Consider the following 17,124-nt stretch of genomic DNA (forward strand, 5'->3'; position numbering starts at 1 on the left):
AACAGCATCTAACAGCAACAAATTTACACTTAGTTATCCAACATACATGCAGATGGGCTTTATCCACTACCTGACAACCTAAATTCACTTCAAATAATACTCTACACAGACCTCTCCTTCAAAGAACATGTCTCAACAAAATATAAGAAAGCCTTGTATCAGCTCTCATTATTCTGAAAAGTGAAACCCTCCCTACTCATCACTGACTTGAGAATACCTCTTTTAGGAAACATTAAGGCAATGCTCTGCTCAATAGACTCTCAGTCACCAAATTAGCTATTGAAAGGCATCATAAATGTTGCAGAATCTTTCATCAATAATTTTTTAAAACACTTCGACAGCAAGATGGCGCCTGAGTAAAGTCCTCTGATACTCACCCCCGCGTCTCTCCCGGAGATTCTCTAGAGTGACGAGGTTCTATTTCGAGTGGAGCTGGCTATGCGCAGAGAAAATTATGGATGGCATCTATTAAACGGATGGTGCCGAGGTTGGTGCAGATCGGGTGCTCGACGACCCTTGGCAAGGAGCGTGCAGAACGGGGGCCGGTGCAGACGCCGGGAGTCTCTTGCAAAGCTCCTACTGACGGCGGCCGCCGACTTTGGAATCATTGACGTAGGAGCAGCGCTGCCTAGCAACACAGACGCTGGAAAACCCAGAGCACAGCCAGGAGAACAGATGGCGGCGCGAGGCGTTCGGAGCAAGATGCGTTTGACGTCGCAGGTGGTTTCCGCGTCTGCACAACTTGAATTGAACAAAAAAGCAGACAGTGACAAGAAAAAACACGAGCTGCATACCGGTAAGGGCGGGAAACAAGAGAGTTACAAAAGCTCTTTACCAAAAGATACTCTAACTGGGGATAACAATAAAAAACAGATAGCTATAACAAGTCTGTTTCCAGTCAAAGGAACAATCGAATGTGAAAAGGGGCAAGGACATTTAAAGGACACAAACGGCAAAACCGATATCTTAACTAAAGCCTCTACCGGTGCCGAGCCATCTGTTACAGACCCCTTAGTCCCCAACACTATTCCTGACACAATGACGGAAATCGGCATTGGGCGGCTATCATGGGGGTCCAGCGGCGAGACAACCGTATTAGGAAAGCCAGAGGCATGTTTAGGCCATCACCTAGGAGGGGAGGAAACTCTAACCGAAGGTAATACCCCAAATATGGCCCCTCTAGTCGAGACAGCAAGAAAAGCCAGAAAAGCGCCAAACGGGTTAAATATGGTCGATAATAATGACCCAACCTCTCTCACTTATTCCACTGAAAAGGAAAAGGAAATACAGGGGAAAAATAATCATGAGGCGGGTTCTTTGTCTCCAGGTCCTTTGGAAAATTTCTACTCTCTGAGTGAGGAATCTGGGGAATCTGAAAATATAGTCTAAAGCTCTAGTAGTGATGAGGAAGGGGACGAGGATACATCCACAAGCTACTGTAGCCAGCAGGGGGAAAAAAGGCTGCCTAGGAAAACTAAGAGGCTATCGGATGGAAAAAAGAGTGGACAGAGGCGGAAAGAGGGAGAGGAAGAGGGGAAACTGGGCTGGGACTACTCAGGCACGCAGACACTGCTGGGTAATGGTGTTCCTGGGACTATGAAGCTGCCTAGAAAACAACTAACGGGTTTGTCTGGACAGAAAGACTCTGGCCTTCCCGGAGAACCATCCCTATCACTGATCCTACAGTCCCTCAAATCATTTCAAGATGAAGTAAAACTAGAGAACCCGCAAGCCCGAATGGCATCAAAAAAGCTACAGGGGTCAATCAGGAAATTTGGGAAAACGTGTACAGAGATTGTGGAGAGATTAAATTTGTTGGAAAATCGAACAGAGCTGTTGGAAATCACGGTCATTAGCCTGAAAATACAAACTACATCTCAAGAAAGTACCCTAAAAGATGTAATGTGGAAGATGGAAGAGGCAAAATCGGCAACACGCAACAATTTAAGGCTGCTAGGAATACCGGAGAATAGTGAGGGTGATGATATCAGGAAATTTACAATCATTCTGTTGAAAAACTCTCTTCCCGAACTTGCACAATGGGACTGGGATAAAGAAATTCAGCGGGTACACAGATTCCCTCTTAATATATCTAGACGTCGCCCAAATGACCAACAGTATCCAAGTAATTTTAATCTTCTTCGGGAACTTTCTTCTTCGACAATCAGTGTTTGAACTGGTGAGACCTGACAACAAAAGAAACTGGGAGAGCCTTTCGTACTTTGTGAGGCCGGATTTTGCTCATGCAACAGTGGTGAGGAGGTGGCAGCTCAGACAGATGATAGCGTCATTTCAGAAAACAGGTGCTTCAGTCTATCTACAAAACCCTGCTAAACTAAAAGTGAATTATCAATGACAGTACTTCTATTTCACATCTGAAATACAAGCACAGAAGGTGTTAGAGGAAATTACTGCAGGGAAAACGGCTGCTAGAGAAAATAACCGTTAGCGAATGGACATGAAATAATGTTGTTATCTCCTACCTACATAATATAATGTCATTTCTTGATCTGCGCCTCACTATAGTCCACTGTAGTCAACAAGAGCCAGTAATTTCGGGGTTATTTTTTTATTTTTATTTGTGGGTTTTTTTAGGGGGAAGGGAGCACTTATTTAGTTGAAATTTGAGTTTTGAAAAGGGGAATAAAGATAAATGAAAATGTATGTAGTTATAAGAGCAGGGAGGGAGACGGTGTTGGGGTGAGGATGAGACAGAAGCTATCAAAACAGGCTCAGGACTGAGCCTGATTGCCTATATATTGGTGGGGGGTGGGGGACAGAGGGGAGGGGGAGGGGAGGGAGGAGAGAATCTCAGACCTGGGGTAACGGTGACTCAAAATGTCAATGCAGAAATAAGAAGTAAGGGGAGAAAGTATTTATATGGAAAAATTGCAGAGAGGATAAGTAAATATATACCAGGGATGGAAAAGCATCAGTATGGCTAAGTTACATTTTTTGACTGTTAATATTTGTGGCCTCAACTATGAAAAGAAAAGGCAACGAGTGGGTATCGGGTTACAATTGACTGGGGCTAATATCCTCTGTGTACAAGAAACACACATTGAGGGGTCTCAACTATATCTACTCAATAAATTTGGCTTCAAGGTGGTTACTGCCTCAACACAAGGAGTAAGGACAAAGGGTGTAGCTATATTGGTGAAAGGGGGCAGGACACAATTCACTCGTTCTATATCCGATAAATATGGATGATGGGCTATCACAGAGTGTCAGCAGTACAATATATAGTAATATCAGTGATGACCCAGAAGTTCTGGATCATATATCAAACAATATGTCCAATGGCCTCTCCCAGTTATAATCTGTGGTGATTTTAATCTAAATCTATCTAATGACTGATCGTTGGACTCAGGTTTTCAGTACAAGGGTAGGAAGCCAAGAGTATTTCAAGCTTTCAAAAATGCATGCCAAACCCATGGTCTGATAGACAGCTGGCAAGCCGAACATCCGAAGGATCCAGGCTTTACTCATTATTCCTACCCACATGCACACCATGCAAGACTGGACTATTTTCTGGTCTCTAACACATTAGCTGCTAGCTGTACAATTGAAAAGCTACCTAGGGTACTCTCTGACCATAATCCTCGCATTTTAACTATCGAAGTTGGTTCAACAAAGCAGAACGTGAAAACCTGGACATTTGAAAGGGCATTATTAATTAATGAGAAGTACTGTGATTATATGTGACAGTGGATCCCCAGATTTCTTGAAGATAATATAGGTAGTGCGCCAATCGATATTGTTTGTGATGCCTTAAAGCCTGGGATTAGAGGTGAAACACTTCGATTTTCATTAAATGCTAATAAAAAAGCTAAACAAGATATGAAAGTACTTCAGAACAACATAGCTATTGCTGAAGAAGGACTAATAAAAGCTGTTCAAGAGGGAAGGGAAGTCAAAAATGAATTTAGGCATTATTGATGTATTAGCGGCAAGAGCCATCGATAGAGCTACAATGCATAAGGAAAATGTCTATGAATTAAGTGAACAGGTCGGACATCAGCTGGTGGAACGAACCCGAGAACAAAGCACTGCTAATTTTATTAAGGCTATTCGGGAACCAGAAGGTGGGCTAAGGACAGATCCTGATGCAATTAGAACTGCATTTCAAAAATATTATCAGGATCTCTATAGGGATAGTGACATACAACAGGAGTCAATCAAGGAATACATTGATTGAGACAGATTTGCCATTTTAGAGACTAGCGATACAGAAAGCATGGATGCTATTCCGCAATGGGAAGAAATTCTTCTCGCAATAAATAGTCCTGCTTCAGGTAAAGCGGCGGGCATGGATGGGATCCCCATGGAATTGTATGTTAAATTCTCCCCACAGTTAAAAAATATATTGTCAGATCTGATCGCACTTATATTTCAGGGGGAACGACCTCTGGGATCCTGGCCCATGGCCAAAATCATAGTCTTTTTAAAAAAACACAAAGAATCTACTGAACTTTGGTCGTATCGCCCTGTAACGTTAATAACTGGTGATTCTAAAATGTATGCTAAGCTGCTAGCTGCCCGATTACCCCCAAATATACACAATATTGTATCTGAACGGCAGCATGGGTTTGTCCCAGGTAGGGCTACAACCGGTCATATTCAGAGGGTGATCTCATTGTTTGACTGGTCTGAGGTTACAGGATACCCTATGGCACTTATATTATTAGATGCTGAAAAGTCTTTCGATAGGGTCTCCTGGAAATATCCCTGGACAGATATGGCAAGAAGTGGTATTGGAGAACCCTTTATCAAAGCAATACAGATGTTGTATCAGCACCCGTCGGCTGTTGTAATGGTGAATGGGTCAATTTCAGACCACTGCCCATTACCAGAGGGACAAGACAGGGGTGCCCGTGTTCACCTCTTTTATTCGCTATATATATATAGATCCATTTATCCGGAGATTAGAAAATAATACGCTAATCCCACCTGTTTGGATAAGAGATCAAGCCACAAAAATGCTGGCATACGCGGATGATATCGCGTTAGTTACTAGTGACCCGGCGAACTCAATTGGTGTGATTGAAGAAGAGGCTAAGGTCTTTGGTGAGATATCTGGTTATAAATTACATCAAGGCAAAACTCAGATTATCCCCAACAACAAAATTGAGATGAAGGATGAACGGGTAACAGAGAAAGTTATATATCTTGCCGTTAGCATAACCGCCAAAATAGGGAATCTAGTTAATGACAATATCGCTCCACTAATGCAACGCACAAAAAAAGATATCATCTGGTTTAATAATCTCCATTTATTTATCGGGGGCAGATGCAATCTGATTAAAATGCCTTTTTACCGAGATTTTTGTATTTTTTTAGAACAATCTGTTTTGAATTTCCCTCGCAAATATTCACAGACATGGATAGTATGTTTTCTAGGTTTTTTGGGGGTATAAGAAACCTCAAAGAGCATTACGAACCATTACCCTACCTAAAGAAGGAGGGGGATTGGCACTGCCCAATTTCAAACTATATTATTGGGCCACTACACTGAAATATTGTATTAGTTTACTATTCAAGACAGGCGTCAGCAGTGAAGGGGATTTTAACTCCACTAGAGCTTCTATTAGGGGATGAATCCAGAGGGTGTTTATGGCGTCATGTGAACAACAGTTACTTCAAAAAAGTTAGATTTAGGTCCTTATTTGGTATCTATAAGGTCTGGAATTATGTGCGCAAATTATTGGGTATTGGAAGATTAACTCACTATACCCCAATTCATAAAAACAATAATCTCCCTGGGATTTTTAACAACACATGTATGGAAATATGGGAACAGAACGGGATCACACAACTTGGATGCTTTTATACGATTTTAGGATTGAGATCCTTCGGGGAATTACAGATGGAGTACAATTTAGATAATCGGGATTTCTTGAAATATCTGCAAATCCGGGATTTTCTTTCGAAGAAAGGTGGTGGGGGTTAAAATTTCAAACAGTACAGATAATGGAGTACCTGTTTAAAAGATAAATATTAAAATTGGAGAAATTTATGAATCACTGAATACTTGTTATCCAGACGATATGGATAAATATACTACAAAATGGCAGGTTAAACTCAGGGTCTCGGTCAAAACCATCCACCACTCCTTCGTATTTTACCAGTCTTGTTTAATGTCCACTAAGTTATAGGCTCAGTATTATAAAACTTTCTTATTTCTATACTATACTCCCTACAAAATTGCTAAATGGGGAACCGGAAAAGGAACAACGTGCCCTAGATGTGTGTTAGTCGAAGATGACAGCATACATATATTTGCATCATGTGACGTATTAACGAATGTAGTGAATGATATTACAGCCTTCTTATCAGAGGTATTTAATACAAGAGTAGAAATTTCAGTTGATGAAATTATGCTAGGTATAGCTAATACAGAACGACCAAAATACATGCGAGGGCTGATATTTGTGGCAATGGCGGTTTTTAGATTGTGTATTGCATCAGCGTGGCTGGAGACCAATCCACCGGTGTTCCAACAATGGAGATCTCATTTGCTGGCTACTTGCAGTTTAGAGGTAGCCATATATAAAAGAGAGGGATGCAGTAAACGTAAAAAAGGAATCGCAATTTGGGTCCGTTCCTGCAATGGTCACAAAGACAAATAGAAAATGCTTAATTTATGTTAAATATCTATCATAGAGCCGAATCGTGTTAGCTTCTGTCGTAATTGAAAGTTCTTATTTGTATCTCTCATTCCTTCTGTCTTTCCCTAAGGGTTTTTTTCTGGGTTTTCTTCCTACTATTATACTAAGGATGAAATATCTAGTGAAAGGAATATTGTTAGCATTTGTGTGTTCTGGGCAGGTCTGAGTCCGGGGTGCGGGGTGGGCAACTTGTGGGGGTGTAAATGTATAAAATTCAATAAAAAAATATTTTAAAAAATGTTTTAAAACACAATCACAATGAAGTAGCTGCATTGGTCCCCCTTAGAGGACTGGATTATCTTCAAGACTAAGTGCATTATATCTTCAAGGCCATCCGGAACAACAACGCTGAATTCTTGATCAAGACAATTAACACCACTGGAAGACAGTTAAACACTAGGATTGTGGACACTGTCGACTAATGAGGAAATGCTAGGCTGAAAAGATCATAAGGCAGATTGCATTAGAGACCTCCATTTAAGACAATGGAGTAGCAGTGGCCTACATGAACTGGTATAGGCCCACTGCTCTCAACATTTCAGTGTCCTAATTCACAGCCTCTGACTTTCTCCTTCCCCTGCCTCCTGAAAATACATGAGTTAGGCAGAGGAAAAGGAAATGCAGAGGCCATGCAGGAGGTCACACACAGCCTTCACCCTTCCCTCTCCCGTAGCTTAATGGTACTAGGGCTTCAGATGGAGGGAGGGCTGAATGCTGCTCAGCTCTCCGACCTCCCTGGCTTGGCTGAACTACAAAAAGCAGTTCAGCCAAGCCAGGGAGAACCAGGGGCTGACTTTAGCCTTTTTTAGCAGCCCTTGCTGTGAATGTTCTACAGCTAACAGCTGTGGCCCTGTGCTCGACTGCAAAACATTTACAGCAACAGCTGTGAACAAGGGTTTTGGTGCTGAGGGGTTTTTAACCCCCTTGGGCTCTGTGAGGCCTTTGTTTTACTAATTAGAACATTCTTCCATGATGGGGGAGGATGTTCTAAAAGCTTTGTACCCTGCCCTAGCTGGGCTAAACCGGCCATTAAAGGCCTGCTCCCTTGTTAAAGGCCCTTGCCTTTGGCTCGGGCCTTTATTATTGGAGCTGGCCTTAATGGCCGGTATAGCCTAAAGCTATATTAAGAAAGGCAAGAAAGAACTGATTAGAAGACAAGGTTTTTCCATAAACAAACCTAGGAGGTAGAGCAGTATCCTCATTGATATCAGAATTGCTCTATCCGCCTACTGAAAGAAACAGAGGATGCATTTCCTCAAAGGTCACTATCATCCTATTCATCAGAATCCTACATAATATCTACCTGTTGTTCATGATCCTGAGTGCAGAGTACAAAAAAATAAATATTACATAATTTTGAAATAAACACGAATGGTGCCTGCATTTCAATGCCCCCAGGGCAGAAGAACAAATATGTTAATTTTTTTTAACTTTGGAACTAAGCCATAATCTTTTCAATACAGAACAAATAGCGCACAATTTCCAATAAAACACATTTAAAAGAAGTTGCTACATTTTTTGAAAATTATGTAACATTACGTGTATATAGGTATATATTACATGTATTTGATATACATTATATACATAACAAACCACTTCTGCTTTATTTAAATAGAAAATATTACAAAAGTATATTTCTCCAAGGTGAAATTGTAGCTTTTTAAATGTGCTCAAAATCTGGACTGCTGCTGACCACATACATTCTGTTACCCCTGAAAAATAATATTAAAAATAACATTAAAAGTAACTATGGGCCCTCTGCTGCCTAAGCGCCTGCCCTCCCCCAAGGACACAGATAACGCAAGACCTGGCTTTTCGATGGAAACATCTCATCGACAGCACCCGGATTCCCCTAGGGTGACAGTGCTGCACTATACAAATCCTTATTTATTGATTGATTGATTGATTGATTGATTGATTGATTATAGGCTGCTTGATACTGGTGGTGTGCAAACTCTACTATTGTAAACACAAATACCAAGTGAGCACACACTGCCTGTACAGTGTAATGACGTGCTAATCCAGCACGGAATATGGGCCTATTTTTTTCAGATCAAATTGCTCACAGAATTCTCAGTTTCATAGGCCACTTACCACCTGTTCTGAATATGTTGTAAATGGGAGAGGGAACTAAGTGGGGCTGGGCGAATGGAGGGGTTAACGTAGAGTGTCAACTGACAGGGCAGGCTGGTTCTAGAGTTGAAGCAGACATCTATACTTCCTCCATGCCATTGGAGGATATTAGACAGGAGTGTAGCTTTAGAGGGGAGGGTGTTTGGGGCGCAACACACCCAAAATAAATACATTCTTGGATTGGTAGTTGGGTCTGAGTTGGATCTGCTTTCTCTGTGTTAACTTTACTTGTTATCCTGATTTCACTATGAGGTTTTAAGTCATTTTTGAGATAAGGAATATAAATATATTTAGGCTTAGATTTGCAATGATTTTGAATTGGGGTTGCGTCACTTTTTTGACAAAGCCCCAATACAAAATCCTTTGTGGTATTTACAAAGCTATGCAAATGTTGATTTGAATTTTCTTTGCAAGGATAAGAAATACAAGGAAGCACAATGTGCTGCTTTGGGTTACCTTGCATCAGGTAGGCTTTTCATGGGTGGTGCATGGACATTTCCAGACACCCCACCCATGGATTTTGACACAAACCTACATTTCAAAGGAGCTCTAGACATGGGTTTGTGCCAAAATGCTGTGCCTGTCCAAGGCTTGCATAACAAGGAGAAATATCTGTATTTCTCCTCGTTTTTTCCTCTTTGCAGGAGTACTGCATCCTGCAGCACACATACACAGAGGAGTACGTTTCTAAGGATAGTTTTTATGCAGGATAGTAGTTTCTCCTACATTAAACTATCGTGACCATAAGCAAGACCTTTTTACACTATGGCACCAGGATTCCTGCATTTGTGCTAGGCAGCCTAAAGTGCTGCACTGCATCAGGAGAGCAGAAATGTGCCGTTCCTTTGAAGATATGGCACATTTCTGCTCTCTTCAGGTGATGCAACACAGTGCAGTATCTTTGCTTGCTGCACTGTGTTGCACCACTTCTTTCTAAATATGCCCCTTAGTAACTGGCTTACCAAAAAGTATGACATCTCCACCCATGGAAGTACTCCTTGAACAGATACAGATTTACTACTCTTTAGATTTCACAAACAATGATAGGAATAATAGGCTTGGAAACCTTTTACCAGGTTTCCAGGCATACCGCTGGCAATCAAACACCCAATAGGTCATGGGATGAATGCTTGCAAATAGTCTAACCACTGGCAGTCCCTTGTGGTAGCATTCCAAATCATTGTATTTTGGCCACTGTGCCACTCAGAACTGAGGGCCTAATTCAGGATTTGGCACACTAAGTAAAAGCAGACATGGTGACGGAAGACTTTACTGCTTTTACCCCACTTGCCCCCACCACCAGGATAGCAGTAATGAACAGTAAACGAAAATAAGCCATCTGACCATGCACCCTAAATAGGGTGGACAGTTGGATGGTCGGATGGCTTACTTTTACGCTGACAAAGTAAATGTCACTCCATCGGCTTAAAATGTGCGGTCCACCCAAATCAAAATGGAGCTCGTAACCTTGAATGTGGCAGACAGGGTACTCAGTCACCGTTCCAACAGAGTACATATCTGCCAAACTACGAATCAGCCCCAGAGGCCCACCTAATGCAAACCAATACTAGATACAGTCCATAACCTTGGTCACCACACACATTCACCCTTTGGCCCACTGCTTTATTAGTTGGGAAATCGTTGTGAAACCTGCAGGTCACAAGCACACATTCAAAACCAAATCAACCTTTCATCCCTCTCTCTGTTGTTGCTAAACTGAAAATTGTTAAGGTGGTTAAACATTTACATCTTTTAGTAAAGCACCAGGTGATCATTTATCTCATGGTTTACAATCTATAAATATCAGTATTATCACAGACAGGAATACCATTGCCAGCATTTCTAGTACTGTAATGAGCAAAGAAACTTTTCAATAAAGTTTCAATAAAAATGTGAATGTTTAGAAATGATTACAACAAATGAAAAAGGAAATTGATAATAAAGAAGCAGAGGATAGACTAATTTAAAGTTTTTCATATTTAAGATAAAGATTTTCATTGCAGTGCACATTTCATAGCCATGGTGTGCATTCAAATGAATATAAACTTACACTATTAAAACATATGTATTGCAGATGGCTTAAGTGTCTCTAGGGTAATACAATTTATTTCAACTCTATCTTACATGTATATTATATTTTATTGAATGACTTCTTCCAAGCAACATAGGGGTGAATGTATGCCCCTCGACTTCCAGACTGCGTGCATTCCAGAATTTGAGCTGATGGTTGCAGGCGGTGGGCACCCAGGGATTCAGAGCAAAACAAAAAAAAGACAGAAAACGGAGGACGAAGGAGGAGGCAAATATGCAAAAAGTGTGACAAAGGGAAAAGGAGAGAAGAAATGGAAAGGGCATGATTGAAATCAAGAGACCAAAAGAGTAAGGTGGTGGATGAAAGAGGCATAAGGCAGGGTCAACATTAGGCAGCCTATGTATTTATCAAGCCCTCAGGCAGGGGAGTAGCAAAGATGTCATAGGGCCAAGTACCAGCAAGGAAAAGAGCCCCTTTGAATGCTGTTGGGGTAGTAAAATACAGCAATTATTGGGGTTCACTGCGCCCCTCATGGCTTTGGGGGCCTGGTGCATTGCACCTGCTGCACCAATGGTAGCTATGCAATTGCCCTCAGGAGGACAGGGGGCAGGCAGGTAATATTTTTTAGACACTGAGCACTGCTAAATGGTAAGGATTTACAAAGTCAAATATATTTTTGACTCCATTACCTCGTCGGGCTGTGAAAGTTGCACACTTATAAAATTTCCAATTTTACTTTAAAAATGTGGTCAGAGGAAGGTGAACTCTTTACCTCTACGAAGGTTTTCTGTGGTCTCCTGAGGTCAATCAGATGCAGGTTTCCAATCAGTGGGAGAGGTCTTGGCCCAGGTGGAAAATTATTGGCGATGCTCCTCTTCCAAGCATCGGTAGTGCTTTTTACACTAATAAAGATAAACAAAATAATCAAAAGAACTATAATAAATCCCGTCAGATACATTTCTCCTGGGGCGGTAGAGACACTATTGTAAATACAATAAAAAAATCAGCTGTGTCGGTGTTTCTATTTATATTCTTTCACCTGGAAATAATTAATTTATTTCACTTGGGGAGCTTCCAGCCTTCCTCCCCCTTTAAGCTCTTGTGCAGAAACTCCAGGGGCAGAACATGCTGTCTCATTATTAACAAAACGAAGGGCATGCGATGGCTGCAAAATGTTGTTTTGTATGTGCAAAGGTGCATGCGCTTACTGTACAATAGGTAGATGTTGCAGGTCACTGTTTGGAGCACACCGACCACCTACCATTTATCTCCACAGCTAATGCTGTGCTTGTTATTGGTCTTCACAAAACCGGTGATAATTTTTAACGCCGTCCTTGATAATATGCCCCATAATACCTTACTCTCCATTTGTAGTAGTGTGGGCGAGCAGTAAGGCCTTATCCGAGGGTTGTGCTAAGCATGTATTGTACACTCTCAGGCACGAATGATTTCACACACTCAAGGACTGAACTCAGACCAATCTGTTTGTATAAAAATATTATTTTGGTGATCTTTTATTTTCTAGAGCCAGGCCTGGCACAAGTAAATATAGCAATACCTGGCAAACATAGGCATTTTAACTACAATTCAAATGCAGTAAATCAATTTACAGTTGGGTTACTTGGTAGTTACTTTCCTCATGCAGCCAGGTATCACTAGATACCAGGCTGGTGCATTTCCTGAGGGAAGGAAAAATAGAGTCATTACGTTTTGCAAACTCAACACTGGTTTACAATTTATTCAGGAGCCAAATTTAGTTCTGTGAGGGTAGACCCGGGTTTACAGGTCCCTGGGTGAGATTTGGTTCAAGGAGCACTCGAGTCACACCACCAGTGGCATCAAGGGTGAAGAGTGCAGGAACCGTACGTTAGCCAATGGGCTAGCACGGTCTTGGTGTGGGGGACTATGGCAAGCAGGCCACCAAGTTGGGCAAACATGGACTCATGGGGTTGGGGTCAGCACTGAGGCCAAGTTGCCCACACAAGAACCACATCGCCACTGGCACAGAGGAGGCCGGGTGTAGGATTTGGTCACCTGCTGATGAGGCGAATGGGGTCTTTGCAAGCTGCTGCTTTATGGTCGCAGCGTTCGATGAGTTGGTCGGATGGTCACGGTTGGTTCTTCTGGACCGCTTCGGTTACGGAGTGTTTGCCTTCATTCACGATTGAGGGGGATCTTCAGTTGTTGGGTGCAGGTTGGTTTTTAGGTGCTTGCTTTTTAGGCATCACTATGATCCAGACTTTGATCGTTGGCAGAACCTCCTTAAAGTGTAGGTTCACTCGGGCTCAGGATGCCAGGAGTGGAGAGGAGGAGAATCACGGAGTCGGCCAGAGGAAGATTTGGTTTTGTTTGAGCAAGTCCGAAGCTCACAGGAGAAAAAAGTCCTTTTTTAGATGCAAAAACAGGGCAGGTTCAAGGACTGCTGGCTGCAGGACACACTGAGGTTCTGTTGGAGGAGTCTGAGGTTGGGACAGGCCTGTAGGACTGAGGCCAAGACAGTTAGTGTCCTCCTCTTCTTGTCCCCGCACAGCTATTTGGTACTTCTTCTTTTCTTCTTGTTTTTGGCTCTGGTCTGAGGGGGCAAGGTTCTGGGTTTTTCTGGTAGGGACAGGTCAGTGCCAATGGGCCCCTTCCTTGGGGTGGGTGTAACCCCTAGTAGGCCACCCTCCAGTGGGAGGGGGACATAGGCCTCACTCTGCTTGGTTGGGTCCCCCATCTACCAGATGGTGGGGACTGAGAGTTATGTTTCGCCTGAGGGGTGGGGTTGGCAAAGGTGGGCACACCTTTCTTTCTTATTTGATTTTCCTACTCAAAGTGGGGGTCAGAACTGGTGGGGCCATTTGCCGAAAACAGCAAATGGCTGGAGTAGCTCACAAATGCGGCAGGCCTTTAAAGCTTCCCCTTTGTGGACCCTGCCCTTCCTGGAGGAGGAGGCTTGGCACCTCGCCCCAGGATGTGCTTTGTTTCAGGACGCCGAGAGTGGCAGGCTCTCAAACCAAGGGTCCAGAAATATGTCTGGCGGTGGCAGCTGGCGAGCAGCCACTCAGCCGGGACACTAGAGATAGGTCGTTTTTCAGGGGGCACCTCTAAGATGCCCTCTGAATGCATTTTTTATTAAATCCCACACTGCATCAGTGTGGGTTTAATGTGTTGAGAAGTTTGATACCAAACTTCTCAGGTTTCAGTAAGGCCATTATAGTGCTGTGTAGTTCGTAATAACACCCTCCCATACCAAATACTCTTTTTGGCATTACTGCACTTACAATGTCTAAGAATGGACTTAGGCTCTGTAGGAGTACAGGGCTCATGCACCTGCACCCTCACCACTGGCACAGTGCACCCAACTAGATGGGTAGCTTACCTGGGCCAGAGCATTGGAATGTAGACATGGCGCGCAGGAATGTGGGCCATGTCGACTCTTCACTTTTGTTCTGCACCCAAACATGCAATGGCAGTGTGTGAGTGTAAATGTATGGAGCCTCTAAGGGTGGCACAATAAGTGCTGCAGCCCTTAGAGGTCTTCCTCGGTCACAGTGCCCTTGGTACCTAGGGTATCATTTACAAAGGGACTTACATGTGGCCAGAGAGTTGCCAATTGGGTTTTGCAACAGTACATTTTAGAGAAAGAACATAGGCCCTGGGTGCCTGGTTGGCAGGAAACCAGGGAGCACTCGGTCAAAGCACATCAACATTAGGCAAAAGTGGGGGCAACCCTGCAAAAAGAAGGCACCTTCCTACACCGCTCACCAAGTTCTTCCACGTCTTTTTTAAGCAAGCTAAAATATGTCCTCAAAAGATGTGAGTTTTATAAAGTACACAACCTGGTCGCCATACCAGTCACAGACATGCACTATTGCACTCAACGAAGCTGGCCAATGAGTAATAAAACCCACCAAAAATGAATTTATAGATCTGAATGACAGCACTGATCAATTGACACGGAGTAGCCTGTTCAAGTCCTCCTGCCACCCAGGACTGATACTTAGTGTTTTAATCATTCTAGGTGGCCTCATTTCAGTCCTTTAATTGGTTTTTATTAGACCACTCAGGAAGGCCAATTCAGTTTAATAAGTTACGGTACACATTTTGGGGTAGGATCAAAAACTGGTTCTCTCTTGCCTGATTCCAGGAGTCAAGATGGAGGGACTGAGCATTATCACGTTTCTATCTACTCCAAGCCACTCAATATGCTCCAGATTTATGGGCTAACTATCTGTATGTCTGATTTTTTGATCTCCTGATTTCTGTGCACCGACGCTGAAGCGCTCCACTGAGAGATCAATAATAAAAGTTATTTTTTACAATCACACTTTGAAACATTAAGACACAGAGCCCCAAGAAAGTGTGGTGGTGAACCAACAAATACAAATTGGCTGACTATTACTTTACCCTTTGAGAATGACTTATGGAAGAATAATTGATTGACTGTAAATATAACTTTTGAGACTGGCATATTGAAGTATTGGAGTCCAGAATTGTTTGGATAAAAGTATTTCTAACAACGTCATGAGTAGTTTGTAGAATTCAAAGACTTTACATTTCCAGAAGCAGGAAATGGCACTGAGAATATGAATAAAACTTGATAATTGGTTCAAAAAGAACACATATTTTAAAAAGACTTTGCTCTAATGGATGTGATTAGGCATTGGACCATTTGACTACTTGCAATATGGCCTTCTCTTGAAAATAGTGTCATTTGATATAAGGACAATCCTCCAAGTTGAAAATGTGGGTGTTAGATTATTCAATGTATAGAAAAAAAACTCATTAAATGATTTATTCTTTAAGTAGCATAACAAAGTGTACACAACTGTAACTTTCGGAAGAATTGAGAGCTGCTCCTCCCAAACCCTTATTGTTGCATGCATTTTATATCTGTATGAATCAGTATGCAATCAATAAATAGCTTGTTTCAGAAGTATAACAACCATAAAAGCACATACAATTTTACATCACAATACATGATGCATAAAAACAAATAAAACAATAATTATAAAGTTAAAACATAACAATATGTGTTAATACAGAGAAAACAGTAACCAACCAAATGTTGCTTTCAATCCTGTAACTATCAATTACCTGTTCAGTTCTAGTCAATTAAATTCAAGGTTAGTACACCTTCTATAAAATACATTCCGACCCATGTTGCATATGCTCCCTTCGGCTATGTCCTTGATGGTTTGGTAGCATAAGGATTTTGTTCTTTTTATGAAAATTACCGACTGCTATCAATTTGTGTGACAAATACTTGTTTCTATGTTTAAAGTACAACTCAGCATATTCCATTGTAAAGGAAATGCAGCTGCACTGCTCTCTGAAGCCCTCCCCGCCCCCATATAGTATTATAATAAAAGAAAATTAAATATGCCATGCAGGTTACTGCACTTCTCTATGTGGCTTTACCAACAAAATAGCATATGACACTACCCTACAGCTGACCATACTTTCGCTGAGAGAGTTGAACAATGAGAAAATAGGTACGTCTGCTACCGATGACCTGGTCATAAACTGAGACAAACACATGAACAAGTTATTTTGTATTTCAAAGTTGCAGCTATAGACCTCCTATACCTACTGGCATGACAAAGTCATGCACAAGTAATAGAAATAACATTAGTAACGCAACAGTGTTCAAACCATTTACAATATAAGTTATAACATAAAGAACTATAGTTGGGTAATAATAAATAACAGGAATGAGGGACAGCAGATAGAGAACGAGAGAGAAGCTCATTTTTTTTAAATGATGTCACTCCGAATCCGAAGTGAAAACCCTCCCCTTTTATTTACTTGTTACTCATTGTACCTTTATGTTATATATTTCTCCTAAAAACCAACTGCCCCTGCTTTCAACTGCTGCTCAGGGGTAGAGGGGTGATGAAGGAGCAATACGTAATATGACCTCTCCTTCCTGTCTCAAAAGAAAAAAAGCAAATCCCTGGTATCTTGCCACCCTCTCACATTATTCTCTGAGGCTTCCTTCCTTCTCCTTTCCTGACGTTGTGCTCTCCGCTCTCCACTGGAGGAGAGAGTCATGGTTGCACTGACCAGCATGAAATCCCTTTATGACTTAGCAGCAGTATGAAACCCCTTTAACAGCAGTGGGAAACAACATTTTCTTCTGACTGTTGCTTTATCATAGTTGTGACTAGTAAGGTTTTCTTCTGGTGTTATTAAGAGCCATAAATAACATATGCTTAGTGTGTTGTATTCTGTAATGTAGGTGGGTAAACTAGTCATGGAGTAAAGAGTTTTATTTAGCCTTGTTTTGAAGATCTGGAAGAAGGTGCA

At 41.9% G+C, this 17,124-nt stretch overlaps 1 protein-coding gene across 1 annotated transcript in view; it reads right to left on the reverse strand.

Annotated features, from left to right (window-relative positions):
• LOC146816624 (cytochrome P450 2K1-like) overlaps positions 1-11,804 on the reverse strand; it is a 220,796-nt gene extending 208,992 nt beyond the window's left edge. Inside the window, exon 1 of the mRNA XM_085610499.1 lies at positions 11,606-11,804. Coding sequence (XP_085466625.1) covers positions 11,606-11,791 — 186 coding nt within the window. The 5' untranslated portion in view covers positions 11,792-11,804. The remainder of the gene's footprint in view (positions 1-11,605) is intronic.
• Positions 11,805-17,124: the final 5,320 nt, after the last annotated feature.

The sequence above is a fragment of the Triturus cristatus genome, chromosome 6 (assembly GCF_964204655.1).
Source record: "Triturus cristatus chromosome 6, aTriCri1.1, whole genome shotgun sequence".
NCBI classification, from domain to species: domain Eukaryota; kingdom Metazoa; phylum Chordata; class Amphibia; order Caudata; family Salamandridae; genus Triturus; species Triturus cristatus.